Source organism: Pseudophryne corroboree, chromosome 9 (genome assembly GCF_028390025.1).
Source record: "Pseudophryne corroboree isolate aPseCor3 chromosome 9, aPseCor3.hap2, whole genome shotgun sequence".
NCBI classification, from domain to species: domain Eukaryota; kingdom Metazoa; phylum Chordata; class Amphibia; order Anura; family Myobatrachidae; genus Pseudophryne; species Pseudophryne corroboree.
In genome coordinates this window covers 412,036,333-412,054,089 of record NC_086452.1, presented here as the reverse complement: position 1 = coordinate 412,054,089, position 17,757 = coordinate 412,036,333, and the positions used below count along the sequence as shown (strand labels likewise).

Here is a 17,757-nt window from a genome sequence, read left to right as displayed (position 1 = left end):
CTCCAGACTCCAGTTAGATTTTGTGCCCGAACGAGAAGGGTGCAATCTAGGTGGCTCTCCTAAAGAGCTGCTTAGAGAAAGTTTAGTTTAGGTTTTTTTTCTTTACAGTGAGTCCTGCTGGCAACAGGATCACTGCAACGTGGGACTTAGGGGGAAAGTAGTAAACTCACCTGCATGCAGAGTGGATTTGCTGCTTGGCTACTGGACACCATTAGCTCCAGAGGGATCGAACACAGGCCCAGCCGTGGAGTCCGGTCCCGGAGCCGCGCCGCCGACCCCCTTGCAGATGCTGAAGCGTGAAGAGGTCCGGAAACCGGCGGCTGAAGACTCCTCAGTCTTCATAAGGTAGCGCACAGCACTGCAGCTGTGCGCCATTTTCCTCTCAGCACACTTCACTGGGCAGTCACTGAGGGTGCAGAGCGCTGGGGGGGGGCGCTCTGAGAGGCAAATATAAACCTTATACAAGGCTAAAAATACCTCACATATAGCCCATAGGGGCTATATGGAGATATTTAACCCCTGCCTGACTGGAAAAATAGCGGGAGAAGAACCCGCCGAAAAAGGGGCGGGGCCTATCTCCTCAGCACACGGCGCCATTTTCTGTCACAGCTCCGCTGGTCAGAACGGCTCCCAGGTCTCTCCCCTGCACTGCACTACAGAAACAGGGTAAAACAGAGAGGGGGGGCACATTAATGGCTATATATATATATATATATTAAAGAAGCTATAAGGGAGCACTTAATATAAGGATATCCCTTGTATATATAGCGCTTTGTGGTGTGTGCTGGCAGACTCTCCCTCTGTCTCCCCAAAAGGGCTAGTGGGTCCTGTCTTCATTAGAGCATTCCCTGTGAGTTTGCGGTGTGTGTCGGTACGTGGTGTCGACATGTATGAGGACGATATTGGTGTGGAGGCGGAGCAATTGCCAAATATGCAGATGTCACCCCCCAGGGGGTCGACACCAGAATGGATGCCTTTATTTGTGGAATTACGTGATGGTTTATCTTCCCTTAAACAGTCAGTTGAGGACATGAGGCGGCCGGACAATCAATTAATGCCTGTCCAGGCGCCTCAAACACCGTCAGGGGCTGTAAAACGCCCTTTGCCTCAGTCGGTCGACACAGACCCAGACACGGGCACTGATTCCAGTGACGACGGTAGAAATTCAAACGTATTTTCCAGTAGGGCCACACGTTATATGATTTTGGCAATGAAGGAGACGTTACATTTAGCTGATACTACAGATACCGTAAAACAGGGTATTATGTATGGTGTGAAAAAACTACAAACAGTTTTTCCTGAATCAGAAGAATTAAATGACGTGTGTGATGAAGCGTGGGTTGCTCCTGATAAAAAGTTGATAATTTCAAAAAAGTTATTGGCATTATACCCTTTCCCGCCAGAGGTTAGGGCGCGCTGGGAAACACCCCCTAAGGTGGACAAGGCGCTCACACGCTTATCCAAACAAGTGGCGTTACCCTCTCCTGAGACGGCCGCACTTAAGGATCCATCAGATAGAAAGATGGAAGTTATTCAAAAGAATATATACACACATGCAGGTGTTATACTACGACCAGCTATAGCAACTGCCTGGATGTGCAGTGCTGGAGTAGTTTGGTCAGAATCCCTGATTGAAAATATTGATACCCTAGATAGGGACAATGTTTTACTGTCGTTAGAACAAATAAAGGATGCATTTATCTATATGCGTGATGCACAGAGGGATATTTGCACACTGGCATCTCGGGTGAGTGCTATGTCCATTTCAGCCAGAAGAGCCTTATGGACACGACAGTGGACAGGCGATGCGGATTCAAAACGTCACATGGAGGTTTTGCCGTATAAAGGGGAGGAGTTATTTGGAGTTGGTCTATCAGACTTGGTGGCCACGGCTACTGCCGGGAAATCCACTTTTTTACCTCAAGTCACTCCCCAACAGAGAAAGGCACCGACCTTTCAACCGCAGCCTTTTCGCTCCTACAAAAATAAGAGAGCAAAGGGCTTGTCGTACCTGCCACGAGGCAGAGGAAGAGGGAAGAGACACCAACAGGCAGCTCCTTCCCAGGAACAGAAGCCCTCCCCGGCTCCTGCAAAAACCTCAGCATGACGCTGGGGCCTCTCAAGCGGACTCGGGGACAGTGGGGGGCCGTCTCAAAAATTACAGCGCGCAGTGGGCTCACTCGCAGGTAGACCCCTGGATCCTGCAGATAATATCTCAGGGGTACAGGTTGGAATTAGAGACGGATCCTCCTCATCGTTTCCTGAAGTCTGCCTTACCAACCGTCTCTTCCGAAAGGGAGAGGGTGTTGGAAGCCATTCACAAGCTGTACGCTCAGCAGGTGATAGTCAAAGTACCCCTATTACAACAAGGAAAGGGGTATTATTCCACTCTATTTGTGGTACCGAAGCCGGATGGCTCGGTAAGGCCTATTCTAAATCTGAAGTCCTTGAACCTCTACATAAAAAAGTTCAAGTTCAAGATGGAGTCACTCAGAGCAGTGATAGCGAACCTGGAAGAAGGGGACTTTATGGTATCCTTGGACATCAAGGATGCGTATCTACACGTTCCGATTTACCCCGCACACCAAGGGTACCTCAGGTTCATTGTTCAAAACTGTCACTATCAGTTTCAGACGCTGCCGTTCGGATTGTCCACGGCGCCTCGGGTCTTTACCAAGGTAATGGCCGAGATGATGATTCTTCTTCGAAGAAAAGGCGTATTAGTTATCCCATACTTGGACGATCTCCTAATAAGGGCAAGGTCCAGAGAACAGCTGGAGACAGCTTTAGCACTATCTCAAGAGGTGCTAAGACAACACGGGTGGATTCTGAATATTCCAAAATCCCATTTAATCCCGACAACTCGTCTGCTGTTCCTAGGAATGATTCTGGACACGGTTCAGAAAAAGGTTTTCCTTCCAGAGGAAAAAGCCAAGGAGTTATCCGATCTGGTCAGGAACCTCCTAAAACCAGGAAAAGTGTCAGTACATCAATGCACAAGAGTCCTGGGAAAAATGGTGGCTTCTTACGAAGCAATTCCATTCGGCAGATTCCATGCAAGAATATTCCAAAGGGATCTGTTGGACAAATGGTCAGGGTCGCATCTGCAGATGCACCTGCGAATAACCCTGTCACCAAAGACAAGGGTGTCACTTCTGTGGTGGTTGCAGAAGGCTCACCTATTAGAAGGCCGCAGATTCGGCATTCAGGATTGGATCCTGGTGACCACGGACGCCAGCCTGAGAGGCTGGGGAGCAGTCACACAAGGAAGAAACTTCCAGGGAGTATGGACGAGTCTGGAAAAGTCTCTTCACATAAACATTCTGGAACTAAGAGCAATCTACAATGCTCTAAGCCAGGCGGAACTTCTCCTGCAAGGAAAGCCGGTGTTGATTCAGTCGGACAACATCACGGCGGTCGCCCATGTAAACAGGCAGGGCGGCACAAGAAGCAGGAGTGCAATGGCAGAAGCTGCCAAGATTCTTCGCTGGGCGGAGAATCACGTGATAGCACTGTCAGCAGTGTTCATCCCGGGCGTGGACAACTGGGAAGCAGACTTCCTCAGCAGACACGATCTTCATCCGGGAGAGTGGGGTCTACATCCAGAAGTCTTCAACATGTTAATAGACCGTTGGGAAAGACCAATTGTAGACATGATGGCGTCTCGCCTCAACAAGAAACTGGACAAATATTGCGCCAGGTCAAGAGATCCACAGGCAATAGCTGTGGACGCACTGGTAACTCCTTGGGTGTACCAGTCAGTGTATGTGTTTCCTCCTCTGCCGCTCATACCAAAGGTATTGAAGATCATACGGCAAAGAAGAGTAAGAACAATACTAGTGGTTCCGGATTGGCCGAGAAGGACTTGGTATCCGGAACTTCAAGAGATGCTCACGGACGAACCGTGGCCTCTACCTCTGAGAAGGGACCTGCTACAGCAGGGTCCCTGTCTTTTTCAAGACTTACCGCGGCTGCGTTTGACGGCATGGCGGTTGAACGCCAGATCCTAAAAGGGAAAGGCATTCCAGAAGAAGTCATTCCTACCTTGATTAAGGCACGGAAGGAAGTCACCGTGAAACATTATCACCGCATTTGGCGAAAATATGTAGCGTGGTGCGAGGATCGGAGGGTTCCGACGGAGGAATTCCAACTGGGTCGTTTCCTACATTTCCTGCAATCAGGATTATCTATGGGTCTCAAATTGGGATCCATTAAGGTTCAAATTTCGGCCCTGTCAATATTCTTCCAAAAAGAATTGGCCTCTGTCCCTGAGGTCCAGACTTTTGTCAAGGGAGTACTGCATATACAGCCTCCTGTGGTGCCTCCGGTGGCACCGTGGGATCTAAATGTAGTTTTAGATTTCCTCAAATCCCATTGGTTTGAACCATTGAAAAAGGTGGATTTGAAATATCTCACATTGAAAGTGACTATGTTACTAGCACTGGCCTCTGCCAGGAGAGTATCTGAATTGGCGGCTTTATCTTATAAAAGTCCTTATCTAATCTTCCATTCGGATAGGGCAGAACTGCGGACTCGTCCGCATTTTCTCCCTAAAGTGGTATCAGCATTTCATCTGAACCAACCTATTGTGGTGCCTGCGGCCACTAGCGACTTGGAGGACTCCAAGTTGTTGGACGTTGTCAGAGCCTTAAAAATATACATTGCAAGGACGGCTGGAGTCAGAAAATCTGACTCGCTGTTTATATTGTATGCACCCAACAAGTTGGGCGCACCTGCTTCTAAGCAGTCGATTGCTCGTTGGATTTGTAACACAATTCAACTTGCACATTCTGTGGCAGGCCTGCCACAGCCTAAAACTGTAAAAGCCCACTCCACAAGGAAGGTGGGCTCATCTTGGGCGGCTGCCCGAGGGGTCTCGGCATTACAACTCTGCCGAGCAGCTACGTGGTCGGGGGAGAACACGTTTGTAAAATTTTACAAATTTGATACCCTGGCAAAGGAGGACCTGGAGTTCTCTCATTCGGTGCTGCAGAGTCATCCGCACTCTCCCGCCCGTTTGGGAGCTTTGGTATAATCCCCATGGTCCTTTCAGGAACCCCAGCATCCACTTAGGACGATAGAGAAAATAAGAATTTACTTACCGATAATTCTATTTCTCGGAGTCCGTAGTGGATGCTGGGCGCCCATCCCAAGTGCGGATTATCTGCAATACTTGTACATAGTTATTGTTAACTAATTCGGGTTATTGTTAAGGAGCCATCTTTAAGAGGCCCTTTCTGTTGTCATACTGTTAACTGGGTTTAGATCACAAGTTGTACGGTGTGATTGGTGTGGCTGGTATGAGTCTTACCCGGGATTCAAAATGCCTCCCTTATTGTGTATGCTCGTCCGGGCACAGTACCTAACTGGAGTCTGGAGGAGGGTCATAGGGGGAGGAGCCAGTGCACACCACCTGACCTAGTAAAGCTTTACTTTTTTGTGCCCTGTCTCCTGCGGAGCCGCTATTCCCCATGGTCCTTTCAGGAACCCCAGCATCCACTACGGACTCCGAGAAATAGAATTATCGGTAAGTAAATTCTTATTTTTTCAAACACAGGGGTCTATTTACTAAGCCTTGGATGGAGATAAAGTCAACTGTGATAAAGTGCCAGCCAATCAGCTCCTAACTGTCATTTTTCAAACACAGTCTGTAACATGGCAGTTAGGAGCTGATTGGCTGGTACTTTATCTCCGTCCACTTTACCTCTCTGTGAAGTTATAGTACATAGACCCCTAAATCTCTCTCCAAGCTATAATGCATATGCACCAAAATAACAGCCAATCAGGTCCTAACTGTCATTTTTCAGACAAAGCCTGTAAAATGACTGTTAGGGGTTGATTGGTTGGTACTTTATCTCTCTCCAAGCTTTAATAATTCTCTCCCATTATTATCATTAACATTCATTGTTTTCAATTATTTAAACCAAAGAAAAATATACACCTCATGGACACTGAACACAGAAAAAAGAAAAAAAAAATACCACGAAGACAGTGATATAAAAGATTAGTGACCGCCTCTTTAATATGTAAGAACAAAACATGAAGTTTGCTGTACATATAATAATAGGAATAATTTTATATATATATATATATATATATATATATATACATACATACATACATACATACATATAATCCAGCAGTTTTGACCGGCACTCCATAAAACAGTAACAGATAGTACCTGGGTGCCCCCTCCGAACCTCTAGGGCACAATGTACAGCAACACAATTTTTGAAAGGCACTCCTCAGCTTTGTAAATAATTTCCACAGCTACAACTGCATGCTTTCAACTTTTCAGGTGCGCTTTATTAGCACCTTTCGTCAGGATCCTGACATATAATAATCCTGATATACATATAATAAAATACTTTCAATTGAATAATGCATAAAGTAACAGGATGGTTACTAGCATATAGAGAGACCGAAGGTCAATCTAAGATAATGAGGAGCAGCACTAATAATTTTCTTAGCAAAACATAATAATAAAATAGAAGGAGAGTGGAATCATTACACTGTATAGGTCGGATACATTTAGAAAAACTATGTAAACAGTGTAGATAGGAATATGCAGTTGTTTAATTAGATGTTAACAGTGGGTAACAGAAGTAGGACCTTATTCAGTAAGGGGTGGTCTTCAGTATGCCGGCTGTCGGGATCCCGGCGCACAGTATACCGGCGCCGGAATCCCGACAGCCGGCATACCGACACTTATTCTCCCTCGTGGGGGTCCACGACCCCCCTGGAGGGAGAATAAAATAGAGTGGCGCGCGTAGTGCGCCACCGTGCCCGCAAGGGGCTCATTTGCGCTCGCCACACTGTCGGTAAGCCGGCGGTCGGGCTCCCGGCGCCGGTATGCTGGTCGCCGGGAGCCCGACCACCGGCATACCATACTACACCCTTCAGTAAGGACTGTAGTTTCTGATAAAAAGCAGTTGCTGCCATCAGATAGTTGCCACCCAGAAATAGAGAAAAAACACCCCTTTGCAGAAATTCTGGATGCATCGCAATATGCAGCTGATCGCAATACCATACGCAATTCCTGGAACATCAAAGATTTTTCCTATCTGCGCCAGGCAAGGTCATCCACAATTCTTGCGACACCAGAGTGGTCATCGCTGATGTCAGGGACCATCCCTAAAAATGCCTGGGCATGCCATGCGCAGTCATTTGATAATCGGCTGTATTGTGAATCGCAAATTTTACAGTCCTTACTGAATAAGTCCATAGTCCGAAACTGTGAACTGTGATAAATGACGGAATGTAATGCCGCCACAGTTCAGCGGCCGTGCAGGATGGTGGCTGAACTTAGACATTTTTTTAAAGGGGCGATCACTTACAAGGCAAAAATATGCCTTGTAAGGGGAAGCAGTAAATTGACTGCCGGTCGGGATCCCGACACCAGCTGAAATACTGACGGTTGGAATCCTGACCATCGGCTGGTTTCCCCACTTGGGTGGTAGTTCATGCCACCACCCGTGGGGGAAAAGAAACCTCTGGCGGCCGAATGTCGCAACCGGGCCCAAAGCGTGGCGAGCGCAGCAAGCCCGCGTGGGGACACAATGCGTTCGCCACCAGGATCCCGGCGTCAGTCTCCTGACCGCTGGGATCTCATACTGATCCCCTTGTAAGTGATTGCCCCTTTAAAAAAATGTAAAGGGTACCAGCTAAAATCCTGCCTAAGGCACCACCTGTGCTGCTACACCCATAACAAATGTTCTTTTTGCCCCTTTACTAAAACAGACTGCCCTCACGTGGTACTGCAGTGCAGTCATCTGCCATTAGTTTGTAAAACCACGGTGTCTTTTTGTTAGCGCAGTTCAATACAGCATAAGCCATAATTCTAGATCAACCTATCCAAGGGCCTAATTCAGAGCTGATCGCAGCAGCAAATTTGTTAGCAGTTGGGCAAAACCATGTCCACTGCAGGGAGGGGGGGGGGGGGAGCGATTAACTCGGAATGACCCCCCATGTGCACTGCAGGGTGGGCAGATATAACATGTGCAGAGAGAGTTAGATTTGGGTGGGGTGTGTTCAATCTGCAAACTAAATTGCAGTGTAAAAATAAAGCAGCCAGTATTTACCCTGCACAAAAACAATATAACCCACCCAAATCTAACTCTCTCTGCACATGTTACATCTGCCCACCCTGCAGTGCACATGGGGGGTCATTCCGAGTTAATAGCTCACCGCCGTTTTTCGCAGCGCAGAGAACAGGTCACTACTGCACATGTGTATGTACGGCAATGGGCACACGCGTCGCACAAGTACAAAGCGGTTCGTTGCTGGGTGATGGATTTAACGAAGAATCCATTCGCACAGCCGATCGCAAGGAGAGTGACAGGAAGAGGGCGTTTATGGGTGTCAACTGACCGTTTTCTGGGAGTGGTAGGAAAAACGCAGGCGTGTCCAGGCGTTTGCTGGGCGGGTGTCTGACGTCAATTTCGGGACCAAAAAGACTGAAGTGATCGCAGCGGCTGAGTAAGTCCAGAGCTACTCAGAAACTGCAAACAACTTTTTCGGCCCGCTCGGTTGCACTCGCGTTCGCACACTTGCAAAGCGAAAACACACTCCCCCATGGGCGGCGACTATGCGTTTGCACGGCTGCTAAAAGTAGCTAGCGAGTGATCAACTAGGAATGAGGGCCATGGTTTTGTCCAACTGCTAACAAATTTGCTGCTGCGATCAACTCTGAATTACCCCCTAGTACTGGCCAGTTTGTTGCACCTTTGTTTATCCTAGTGTATTGCTCATAGTATGTTAGTAAATAAAGCCCAGTACTCACGGGCCGATCAAGGAGAGATGCGTGCTGAGCGAACCGCTCAGCACACATCTCTCCTGCCGCTCAGCACAGCGCGATCTGTGCTGAGCGTGCGGGGGGAGACGGGGGGGCCGCTCACTTCACCCAGCGGGTGAAGTGAGCGACCCGCTAGATTGGCCTGCATGCAGGCCAATCTAGCAGCGGCGATAGCGATGTGCGGGGCCGCGCATCGCTATCGCCGAAGGGGCTACACACGGAGCGATCCTGCCGATATTCTAAGCAATCTAGTCAGATTGCTTAGAATATCGCTCCGTGAGTACCCCCCTTTACTAAGAGACGGTTTTATACTTAGGACTTCTCAGCTCGGTAATCACATAAATCAATAAATGACCTTTGTGTCTTTGCTGTTGTTTCTGTATTGCAAAGCTGCTAAGTACATACACTTGTCTATTGTGTGTGTCTCATTCTCATAAGATTATAATAGCAAAACATTTATTATTATCATTGAAAGAGATTTAATAAAGAGATTTTATCAGTACAGGTTGAGTCTCCTATATCTAGAATTCCAAAATATGGAATATTCTGAAATACGCAATTTTTTGAGCACGAGTGAGATAGTGACGCCTGTGCTTTAAGATGGTTCAATGTGCTCAAACTTCAATGTGCACAATTATTAAACATATTGTATAAAATCACCCTCGGGCTGTGTGTTTAAGGTGTATATGAAACAAATGAATTTCACGTATGTGATGTACACAAACTTTGTTACAGGATTGGCCTGTATTAGATGGCGTCAAAAGCCCCGACGTGATCCAAAAGTGATCCAGCTGTTTAACTCTACCAATAAATTGCACGTTTTTATATTTTATGCAGTTTGGCCAGTGGTGGTGATTATATGTAAATGGTCCTGTTGGTCTCAAGTTAAATAACATGGTCAATGCGTGTGTAGCCAGCATAGGATACAAATAAAAAATGGGATCCAGTTAGGATCCTGTCTGCTGGGATCCTGGCAGCTGAAATGCTGATGCTGGAATACCGACACTGATTGGAATGCCGGCGCCAGCATCTCGACAGGTTTTACAAGACTGGCGCTGAGATCCAGACCGTCAGGATCCCGATTGAGTGTTTGCTGCCCCGCTGCACAGGTAAGCCGTTGAGGGGAGGGTTAGGGTTAGGCTGCGGGAAGGAGGAGTTAGGTTTAGATGCCCCTGGGGAGGTTAGTGTTAGTGTGCATGGGGGAAGGAGGTTAGGCTTAAGCTGTGTGTAGGGAGGGTTAGGGTTAGGGGGGCATTGGGGAGAGGTAAGTATACTTTCTGGGGACGTGCAGTGAGGTAAATGGCTCAGGAGGCACTGGCTAGCACCAGAGACAGATTTACACACAATATACTGTATGAGCCAAAGGGTTAATGTGGGCATTATACACGAGTTCAGTATGATTTGCCGATGGACGGGATGCCGGCTGTCAGTATACCGGCAGCAGCATCCTGTCCATCATAATCCCGACATGCCAGCCAGCAGCCCTTTAACCCTCCCTACCCTAACCCTCCTTTATGGGTGCCCAACCCATAACCCTCCCCGGTGATGCCTAACCCTAATCCTCCCCGCTAGGTGCCTAACCCTAACCTCAGCTTTTTATGTGCCTAATCCTAACCCTAACCACCCCGTCCCTGCTCCCTAACCCCCCAACTCCTGCCTAAACCTAATCATCCCCCGAGGCAAGACTCCAGCACGTCCCACTGTTAGGACGATCGAGATACCGGTGGTTGTGTTGGGAAGCTGCCTCCTTACACACAGGTGCAGTAGTATAAACTCCTGATAACTTGGTGAGTATTGATTAGAGATGCGTGGAAAAGATAGGCACTGCCTCACCTAGACTTTACCCCAGAGTTTTGACTCTAAAAATGGTCAGAATAATACAAAGAAGCTATTGCTAGCATACTCTCTGTAATTTTCATATACTTTATACAGTCAAAACTCTGGTGCAAACCTTAGTATGATCGGAATGGCTCTGCCTCATCTACCTCACCCCACCGCATGTAACTGATACTTACTTTTCCCCTGTTGGGATTACCACCATCGGGATGCTGCGGTCATTATTCTTACCGCCAGCATCCCATTTCATACACAACTTACTAAAAACAATTATGAGGCAAAATCTGATTTTCAAGAGATATTCTGAAAAATGTGTCACCAATGTTCATTTGTGAAAGTAGAGTTATCCTGTACCCAGCAATGAGGACTTGCATAGCTAGAAAGGCTGTGCTTCATCCGCAGCGGGAAGAGGTAGGTTTAGGAGTCAGGCCTGCTCTGGGCAATACCTTATTGCCGACTCTACACCCCTCCTCACAACTTGCCCTCGGTCTCCATGGTCACGGGCAGTTCAGGATTGCTACAGAGTCGCCTGGCAGCAGTCACAGCATGCTAGTGTTACTCCCAGCTCAGGCTCTGCCCCCTTCATGTTCAAGCCTGAGGCTGGCTGGCCCCATAGGCTCCCGGCAGACAGCGATCAGGCAGTTAGCCCCAACCTCTACCGAACGACCTGTATGTAAATTGCCACCCACTATACCCACCTGCTAATGCTACATAAAAAACCGGATCAGCAACTCTGATGCTTTGGGGTTAGGGTATCCTGCTGATTCGCCCCCAGCAGGTGATACCGCTAGGCACCTATCTCACGTGCCTAGTAGGAAATCCACCACTGCCATCTGGTTATGCTACTGTGCAGGCTCCACTGAGACCCTTCATCAGCAGTGCTAGGCTGCCTTTGGGGGAATGATAACTTCATAGCGCTGCAGAGTGTACGCTAGATTTGGAAAAATCTGTATTGCTGCCATAATGGTGACACTGATCTTTAGTTAGCGCCATTTCAATAAATAGACCCTGGAAGAAGAAATGTAAAAATGTAAGTTGGACTTTAAAGTGACATTTATAAGGTTTCCTCATACCCAGTGGGGGATGGGTGTAGCATCCCGGCTGTTGGAATGCCGGCAGCCATGTGACCGACACCGGAATCCTGACACCAATTAGGAGACCGGCGTCGGATCACTGACAGACGACATCCCGAAGGTTGGTATCGGGGTTCAGGTTTAGGGCCCTGGGGAAGGGGAGTGAGGGGTTGAGGTTTAGGGCTAGGCACTAGGGAGGGGTTAGCCATAGGCAGTGGGGGAGTGGTTAGCCATAACCGCCACCCCTTGAGGGTTAGCCAGCCCCTGAAGGCGAGAGTTAGAGTAGGGGACAGGGGAGGGTAGAAACACTTACCTTCTCCGATGTTGTGATCTTCAGTGTCAGGATGCCGCTGTTGGTCGTGACCGCCGCCCCCCCGACCGCCGGTATTTCGTATGTATTCCCCAAGGGGCATATTCATTATGAAAAAAACGTGAAGTGAGAATTTTTCATTTTCATTTCTCACCTTTTTACGTTTCACAATTTTTTTCATCACGCTTCTCTAATAAAAAAATATCACTTAATAAAATTGCTATTTTTGCGAAGCAGCTTTTCAGAAAAGTTATATTTTTCCCCCTGCAGCTGAGGCATTCATAGGGTGTCCATAAGGAGAGGCTGCAAAATGCAGCAGAAAAGAGAAGCGCTGGACAGGGGCTGGGGAACGCTGGCCTTGAGTGCACTCCCCAGCACCTGCATACCGCTTGCTCACCTCCCCCCAACTCCCGGCACAGGATTTCTGTCACCTGCACGTACAGTAGTAGTGAGGTGAGCTCTGCTACAGCCGTGGCCCCCTCATCCCCCCTGCCAGCACCGGTAGTGCCGTGTCTGCCCGGCTGCAATAGGGAGGAGAGCGCTCAGTTGTAGCCCCCTCACTTCCCCCACCAGCACTGACTATGGAGGTACCCCCTCCCTTCCACTGCATGGACTGTCAGCCATGCTGTATACAGGGGGGTATACAGCTTGAGCACACATTCGTGAATCTGAACGCCATGTCAGGATGGAGAACAGTTTTATTTTCAAACTCCGAAAATAATGCATTTTCGAGGTTTCATGAATTTCACAATTTCTAGATCCCCACACTTTAGTATGGATAGTGTAGAAGTTATCGCAGCAGGCTGTAACAAGGAGATATGAGTAATATCTCCTTCGTTACATGCTTTGATGAATGTGGCTGCAGCAAAAAAGAGAAAAATGGGTGATAAAATTGTAAACACCATTTAGCAAAAATAGAGATAACGCTAACTTTATCTCTACCACAAGACCATAGATAAATCCGAATACGGTCACCTGCTGACCACCAGAATCCCGAACGAGCATCTGCCGGGCCTCCGAAGGGGTAAGCAGCCTTGGGGGGGGGGGGTAGTTTTAAGCTACGGTGGCGGGGGCGTTAGGGTTAGGCTGCAGACCGGGGGAGGTTAGGTGTAGGCTGCTGGGAGGGGTGTTAGGTTTAAGCACCCACAGGCAAGGGTCAGGGTTAGGCTGTGCGTGTGTGTGTGGGGTGTTATAGTTTAGGCACCCAAAGGGAGTATCAGGCTGCGGGGAGGCGTGGTTAGGTTTAGTCACCACATTGGAGTGTTAGAGATAGGCTACGTCGGGGGAGGGGGGGGGGGGTTTAGGCTGCTAGAAGGGAGGGTTAGGTGGCCAGTGGGGGTGGGTGAGCATACTTACCTTTCCCTGTGAGGATTCTGATCGCCGGCCTCCCAACCGCCGCCAATTCAAGCCCAACCCAATAAATCAATAACAATGACTTGCAAATCCTCTCACATTAATGTTTGTTATTAATAAAAATAAAGGGGGTAATTCCAAGTTGATCGCAGCAGGATTTTTGATAACAATTGGGCAAAACCATGTGCACTGCAGGGGAGGCAGATATAACATGTGCAGAAAGAGTTAGATTTGGGTGGGTTATTATATTTCTGTGCAGGGTAAATACTGGCTGCTTTATTTTTACACTGCAAATTAGATTGCAGATTGAACACACCCCACCCAAATCTAACTCTCTCTGCACATGTTATATCTGCCTCCCCTGCAGTGCACATGGTTTTGCCCAACTGCTAAAAAATTTCTTGATGCGATCAACTTGGAATTACCCCCCAAAGTATGTACTTCCCTATTACATATACCTTCAAATTGATTACTGATATTTTTATCTGTCCACAGTACTCTGTGATAACTTCTCCAGGAAACACAGGATTTCAGATCGACAACACGGGAACAATCACAACTACGCAGACATTTGATTATGAAAGTAACATAAAAAGGTAACTGGTGTAACTTTGTCTGACACCACACTGCAAAGGGTACACACCTATAGACAGTCATAGGGCTGCTGTTTTAGTTAATGCAGCATCATCAATATACCTGGGCCAGATGTACTAAACCTTGAAAAGTGATACATTTCACAGTGATAAAGAACCAACTAACCAGCTCCTAACTGTCATTTTTCAAACCCAGCCTGTAACATGGCAGTTAGGAGCTGATTGGCTGCTACTTTATCACTTTTCAAGGCTTAGTACATCTCCCACAATACCTGCTCCTATTCCGTACGCTCGTGCCAGCCCTCTCCTTACGCATTTGTGAATTCAGGTCATACATGCGCATTAACTAGGGATGGCAATCTACCATCGATAAATCAAAATCATCTATGGTTTATGGCCAAAGTAGAATATTTTTGCCATCGATGAGGGAGAACCAGATGGTTTCCCTCCATCGATGGAAAGACATAACCAAATTTTTTTCATTTTTTTTATGAGGTGCCGGGACACGGAGCATAGCCCCGCCCCCGGCACCTGCAAAGTACTGCCCCCATGTTCTGGTTGGCCCATAGCCCAGTCAGTGAAAAAACAGGGGTAACCATCAGTTTTAGAAACCATTGATGGTCATCCACTGCAAAGTTGGCAGCCATCGATGGTTACTTACCATATCACCATCGATGGCAACCATGGCCATCCCTAGCACTAGCACTGTTGGGCAGTTTGAATTCTACCTACTAATTAGCGGAAGGATTATCATTGTAAGGGCTAGTGGGGACATTTGCTTTTTGAATTAGCTATCCGCGTACCGGAACAATATTAAATTGCTCCGGCAACTTGCAGAACATCGTTTACTTAAGTAACGGAGTATTTAGGGGCATATTTATGAATTTACCCCTAGGTACTTAGAATCCTGCCCCAGCCCTCTATAAAGTCACACGATTTCTCAGCAACTTCTTATTTTCCCATTTTCAGTAATAAATGATCCTATATATAATCTCCTATATAACAGCCCAGATCTGTGACTTTGGGCGGAGTCACAAAACTGGGCGGAGTTAGTCAAATGAGTCACAGATCTGGCCAAATCTATAGGAGACTAGGAGCAGAAGCAGATAGTATGGGCATGGCACAGGCAGGGGTGCATACCTCCCAGCTTTCTTCAGGAGCTTTCTCACACACACACACACACACACACACACACACACACACACACACACACACACACACACACACACACAGCGAAAAGGGGGCGTGGCTTCATGGGAGGGCCCCCGTTTTCGTCAATGAGGGGGCTTGCCCAGCGCTCTGTGAGCTGCTGGCATGCCCCCAGGGGCTGATTATGAGTCCGGGGGGGCCCAGGGCACTTGAGACAGGGTAGCCCTATATCATTGCTGTGCCTGCTATGGGTTTGGGGGCGTGGCCTAATCGCGCCACGCGAGGTCACGCCCCCTTATGCAAATTCCGGGATTTTTTTTTTTACATGGAATTTTGGCCCCTCAGCTAGGGCTAAATCCAGAGGAGGTGGTCGCTCCCCCCTACACACCCGCACAGGCAGAAGAAAGCAGGGAGACTGCTGCCTCCCTGCAACACCACAGACCTGCCAATACGCAGCAGCATGTGCTGACTGTAGCACATTGCTGCTGCTGTTACTGGCAGGACGGGGGAGCTTCTGAGCTGGGACAGAGCTACTCGAGCCGGGGAGACCCCTAAAACTGTGGGGCCAACAGTACGCCCCCCCCCCCCTTAATCCGGCTCTGCTGCTGGAACCCACCCTTAATCCGTACCCCCTGATGCCCCCTCTCCCTCTGTCTCCACTATTCACCGCTGCTCTGCTAAGCAGAACAGCGAGTACAGGAGCTTTCCAACTGCCCCCCGGGTGGGACAGCGGGACAGACCCCAAAAAATGGGACTGTCCCGTGAAAATCGGGACATTTGGGAGTTATGGGGGTGTGTGAGGGGGTATGCCGTACAGACAGACGGGCACCAGCTCACTGTGTACTTGACCCCCCACATCAGCATACTCAGCAGGGTCTCTCTGGCGCGGAGGAGCCTCACTTTCTGGCACACTCCACGCTTCTTAGCTGCAGTTTTGTGGGTCACCAGCCACTGTGCACTTTCCGTACTGCCTCTGTTATCTCCAGCCCCGGCAACCCCACCGCTAGCTGCAGCGCTGCCACCCGCAGTGAGGTGTGCCCAGCTCCTTCACACACTTTAGCCGGCGGGTAGCGCTGCAGAAGTCCGAGCTGCTTGCAGGCTCTGACCCCCTCCTCCCTCCAGCAGCAGCGTCTCCTGGGAGCTAACCAGTCACTCCCAGTCTCCCCTTACCACAGTGCCCAGCAGCCGCGAGGTCCGCGCCACGTGCATGCTATGACCCCCTCCTCCCTCCAGCCGCAGCATCTCCTGGGGGCTAACCAGTCACTCCCAGTCTCACCTTAACACAGTGCCCGGCAGCTGCGCGAGGTCTGCGGTGTGTGACTGAGGAGGGGGGGAGGGATGCGGACGGGCAGAGGAAGCAGGACTTCAGCCTAAGAGAATCAGCCATGCCAAGTCTCCACCAGCAGCAGATCCCAACAGGTTGGAGTGGAACAGCAGCAGCCAGCAGCAGTGACTCCGGTAAGACACATCTGTCTGTCACCACTGTTTTGTCCCTAATACCAATCTCTCCCGTGCCCTGTGTTCTGTCCCTGTCACCCCTGGCCTTGACCTGCCACCCTTATCCTGGCCCTTTCACCCTTATCCTGTCCCTTTCACCCTTATCCTGGCCCTGTCACCCTTATGCTGGCCCTGTTACCCCTATCCTGGCCCTGTCACCCCTGTGCTTGCCCTGTCAACCCTATACTGGCCCTGTCACCCCTGTCCAGGTCCTGCCGCCCCTACCCTGGCCCTGTCACCCCTATCCTGTCCCTGCCATTTCTGTCCTGGCCCCGTCGCCCCTGTCCTGGCCCCGTCACCCCTGTCCTGGCCCCATCACCCCTGTTCTGACCCTGTCACCCCTGTCCTGGCCCCGTCAACCCTGTTCTGACCCTGTCACCCCTGTCCTGGCCCTGTTACTGCATACCCTCCAACTACCTTTTTGGCATGTACAGTACCCGCAGCACCTCCAGACCTCTCCCCAATGCACCACACCTCCGCACCTTCCCCTCCACCACATGCGGCACTCCACCCCTCCCCCACATGCTGTGCCTCCAGACCCCCTACACCACCTGCGGCTCCCACTCCTCCGCCCCTTCACCACCCCCAGCACCTCCAGGCCCCCTCCACCATTCACCCCCCTTATATGTCTCCCCCCACACCTGCCCCCCTCCACCCACAGCATCTGCAGACACCCTCCTCCATCCGTGGTCCCCCCCTCACCCACCCCTCCCCCACCAATGGCACCCCCGCACCTGCCCCTCCACCACCTGCAGCACCTCCAGACCTCCTTCCCCATCCGCCGCAACACCCGTACCTGCCCCTCCCCTACCCATGGCGCCTGCGGACCCCTACCCCACCAGCGGCACTCCCGCCCCTTCCCATCCCACAGCACCTCCGGAACCCTTCACCCATCCACAACATCCCCACACCTGCCCCTCTCCCACCCATGGCACCCCTGCCCCTCCCCCACCTGCAGTGCCTCTGGACCCCTCCCCCATCTGCATCCCCCACTCCTCTGCCCCTCCCCCACCCACAGCACTTCCCGACCCTTCCCCATCCGGGCCCCACCCCCACTTCCGCCCCCCCTCCACCCGCAGCATCTACAGACACCATCCGCAGTCCCCCCCCGCACCCGCTACATTCTGTACATCGTGCCCTGCAGGTGCTGTT

At 49.8% G+C, this 17,757-nt stretch overlaps 1 protein-coding gene across 3 annotated transcripts in view; it reads left to right on the top strand.

The window, feature by feature from the left end:
- The window catches only part of LOC134958358 (cadherin-related family member 3-like), a 419,058-nt gene that overhangs the window by 179,821 nt on the left and 221,480 nt on the right, over positions 1 to 17,757 (top strand). For all 3 annotated transcript variants that reach the window (XM_063940905.1, XM_063940906.1, XM_063940907.1), the window contains exon 6: positions 13,862 to 13,962. In XM_063940905.1, coding sequence (XP_063796975.1) covers positions 13,862 to 13,962 — 101 coding nt within the window. The remainder of the gene's footprint in view (positions 1 to 13,861; positions 13,963 to 17,757) is intronic.